Source organism: Triticum aestivum, chromosome 6B, assembly GCF_018294505.1.
Source record: "Triticum aestivum cultivar Chinese Spring chromosome 6B, IWGSC CS RefSeq v2.1, whole genome shotgun sequence".
In the NCBI taxonomy this organism is placed as follows: domain Eukaryota; kingdom Viridiplantae; phylum Streptophyta; class Magnoliopsida; order Poales; family Poaceae; genus Triticum; species Triticum aestivum.
In genome coordinates this window covers 718,038,369-718,041,986 of record NC_057810.1, presented here as the reverse complement: position 1 = coordinate 718,041,986, position 3,618 = coordinate 718,038,369, and the positions used below count along the sequence as shown (strand labels likewise).

The 3,618-nt window shown below is 51.5% G+C and overlaps 1 protein-coding gene across 1 annotated transcript; it reads left to right on the top strand.

Moving 5' to 3' along the window:
- The first annotated feature begins 369 nt into the window (after window positions 1–369).
- On the top strand, window positions 370–3,123 carry LOC123139976 (serine/threonine-protein phosphatase PP1). The gene is made up of 3 exons (XM_044559698.1): window positions 370–677; window positions 1,940–2,499; window positions 2,771–3,123. The coding sequence occupies exons 1-3, from the start codon at window positions 497–499 to the stop codon at window positions 2,942–2,944; spliced, it is 915 nt and encodes a 304-aa protein (XP_044415633.1). The 5' UTR covers window positions 370–496; the 3' UTR covers window positions 2,945–3,123.
- The last annotated feature ends 495 nt before the right edge of the window (window positions 3,124–3,618 follow it).

Sequence of the window (3,618 nt, the reverse complement as noted above, 5' to 3'; positions counted from 1 at the left end):
TGGTTCGACCGGTCGGGGGTTCCCGGCATTGAAGAAGAGGGCACGTCGAACCGAGGTGGCGGCAGCTGGTCAAATTGGGTGGAATGGGCCCGAAGGAGGAAGAATGCTCTTTGTCGCTGGATGCTGATCCGACGGACGAGAAAGAAGTGATCGAAACCAAAAAAAAAACGAAATCCAGTCGCCGGCCTAGCTAATATATCACCAGCCAGCCAGAGACAGTGAGATCAATCATGTTTCGGCCGGCAAGTTTGTTTATTTATAGGACACGGTGCATATAACGCGAGGATTAGTGACAGGCTCAGCTCACCCCCATTTGCCACTCGTGTCCTTATTTGGGAGGGCCTCTGCGAGCCAAGCATCGCGGGGCCATAAAACGAACCAAAGCCATGGACACGGGCGCACCGACGCTCTCCTCCTCTCCTCTCCTCTCCTCTCCTCTCCTCTCCCAGCCCGACCTCCTCCACGGCGAGCGGCGGCAAGGAGATAGAGATCGTCGATGGACGGGCACGCGGTGGACGAGCTCATCCGGCGGCTCCTGGACGGGAAGAAGGGCAAAGCGCCCGGGAAGAAGGTGCAGCTGAGCGAGGCGGAGATCCGGCACCTCTGCGTCACCGCCAAGGCCATCTTCCTCGCCCAGCCCAACCTCCTCGAGCTCGAGGCCCCCATCAACGTCTGCGGTGAGTCGAGTCCCGTCGTCGCCGCCGGAGTCTCGTCGCCGGAGTCATGCATGCATTGTCGATCTCCTTCTCTTGGTCATGTGGTCGTCTTGTCCCTTGATCTTAATGGTCGTTTGGATTTGTGGTCGTCCGGTCGTGACTCACGAGTGGCCTGGGGCCTTCGATGCTCATGATGAGAAAAAATATTTCAATTGGCGTAAAAAATCAGGTGACCCTCGAAATGGCTGAAATTTTGGCAAATTCGAATCATTTCCAAGAAATCCGTGTTTTATTGTTTAAATTTGGAGAGTTTTCAATTCAAACACATATAGTATAAAGGAGTGTGTAGTGCCCTTACTACATAGGGGATCCGGCTTGACTGCTCCCTCTTCATGCTCCCATCCGTGCTCCCACTTCATCCTACGGCTGTCTTTTTTTCTTTTGTCTTTCTAATCTAATCATCTCCCCCACTGATTTTAAGGGGATGGGGCCGCGCCTTATTTTGTTCCAATCAAATCAACCCACGTAGACGGGAGCACGGATGGGCACACACGAGGGGAGCAGGCAAGTCTCATCCCTACATAGGACCTGATATGGTCTTCTACTGGTGAGTTTCGTATGCAGATGTCTGCTATTGGCCCAAGTTTGGAATGCTTGTAATTTTTGCAAAAAGAAAAAAACACTATGAATTTATATGTACAAGATATGAGCCTTTCGGCGTAACAACTTTAGAACCGCGGACTAGCTAGGTCGATAGCGATCTAACTACCATGGCGTTACTGTAAGACATGTTGGTTAGTGAGATCTGAGGTTCTTATTACAGCCTCGAAATTTCGTCGAAATTTTAAACCTAGGTTGTGCCTCCTTTCCTGGTCGTCGGTCGTGGTGGTCTTCTTCCCCGATGATCGTGTGTGCCTCATGTTACCGACAATTTCAGTGCTTGCAGAAAATACCTTGCCGAAGACCGCTTGCCAAGTCTTGAGTGGTGATCCTTATGTCGTTTTAGTTTTGTTGTGCCGCTTGTTTGGAGTTGTGTCTTTCTTTAATTTGTTGTTGTATCGGTTTCTTTCTCAATGAATATACATACATACTCCCTCCGTTCGGAATTACTTGTCGCGAAAGTGGATGTATCTAGATGTATTTTAGTTCTAGATACATCCATTTCCGAGAGAAGTAATTTCGAACGGGAGGAAGTACATCTCTACTGCATGGTTGAAAACCAAAAGAATAAAAAATTGACGTGCTTTTATGCATGCATGCATGGGTACTTACGTACGTGTCAGGCGACATCCACGGGCAGTTCTCGGACCTGCTCCGGCTGTTCGACTACGGCGGGCTGCCGCCGACGGCCAACTACCTGTTCCTGGGCGACTACGTGGACCGTGGCAAGCAGAGCATCGAGACCATCTGCCTGCTGCTGGCGTACAAGATCAAGTTCCCGGACAACTTCTTCCTGCTGCTGGGCAACCACGAGTGCGCCTCCATCAACCGCATCTACGGCTTCTACGACGAGTGCAAGCGCCGCTTCAGCGTCCGCCTCTGGAAGCTCTTCACCGACTGCTTCAACTGCCTCCCCGTGGCGGCGCTCATCGACGAGAAGATCCTCTGCATGCACGGCGGCCTCTCCCCGGACCTCGACAGCCTCGACCGGATCGCCGAGATCCAGCGCCCCGTCGACGTGCCCGACCAGGGCCTCCTCTGCGACCTCCTCTGGTCCGACCCCGACCGCGAGAGCCCCGGCTGGGGCGAGAACGACCGCGGCGTCTCCTTCACCTTCGGCGCCGATAAGGTCGCCGAGTTCTTGAACAAGCACGACCTCGACCTCATCTGCCGCGCCCACCAGGTAATTACAAAGAGAGTACCTAGAACTCATCTAGATGAGATATAATTTGATCTCATTCACTTTGAAAACAAGAACAGATACAACCCACGTCAGAACACACACATCTTATAGCATCACATCCAATGGCTACAAAAGGTGAATGAGACCAAATTATATCTCATCTAGATGAGTTCTAGCAAAACTGAATTGCGAACCTCTCCCCTCTCCTCTCCTCTCCATCCTCTGTGCATTGTCATTGACGATTCTTGGTGGCATGGCGATGGAGGAACAGGTTGTGGAGGACGGGTACGAGTTCTTCGCGGACCGGCAGCTGGTCACCATCTTCTCTGCGCCCAACTACTGCGGCGAGTTCAACAACGCCGGCGCGCTGATGAACGTCGACGCCAGCCTGCTCTGCTCCTTCCAGATCCTCAAGCCCTTGAGAGCCAAAGCACAGACGGACTAACAGAGTTTTCATATTGTTAGAGGCTCGATTAGAATCATGGAGGTCTCATAGATTTGCATGCACATATTTCTCTTCAAAGATCCGTGGTTCTTTTGAAAAGATCCATGGTTCTTTTGGATCATTTGCTTGTAATTCTTTATATATGTGTATATAGTTATATAGAAGCATTCACGTGATCACGTCCACTAGCAAAACTAATACAGCCGTCGTGTCGGCCCTATCAGCATAATAACTGTCAATATGGCAATTTTGACCGAATATCTCACAAGCTCCATTTCCTATAGCCACGGATGAATATCACTTGGCCCGCAGCCCCCAGCCTTCACTTCCCTCTCACTGTCGCCACGTCGCTTCCCGCGTGTCCGGACTGGGCGCTGCTCTCGAAGGAGGAGCAGTGGATCATAGACAAGGCGGCGACGAAGGAGGAGAAGGATCGCCTTTACGTGCTGGAGGCAGCGGCCGAGGATCCTGCCCTCGATGAGTGTCCGGATTGGAATTCGAAACCACACGCCATCGAGTTCAATTCACGTGGTGGCTATGAGCTGATTCCGCATCAGCAGGAGACACTATTAGAAAAAGGCATGCTAGTGGCGCACCAATTTTGCCTACTAATGGCGCACTACTAGTACGCCACTAGCATCACGCCATTAGAATAAATTCTAATGACGCACCAC

Bases quoted from the DNA above. Each gene is read 5' to 3' on its own strand.
- LOC123139976 (XM_044559698.1), top strand. From the start codon at position 497: ATGGACGGGCACGCGGTGGACGAGCTCATCCGGCGGCTCCTGGACGGG. The intron at 678-1,939 runs GTGAGTCGAGTC...CGTACGTGTCAG, and splicing joins GGCCCCCATCAACGTCTGCG to GCGACATCCACGGGCAGTTC. The intron at 2,500-2,770 runs GTAATTACAAAG...ATGGAGGAACAG, and splicing joins TCATCTGCCGCGCCCACCAG to GTTGTGGAGGACGGGTACGA.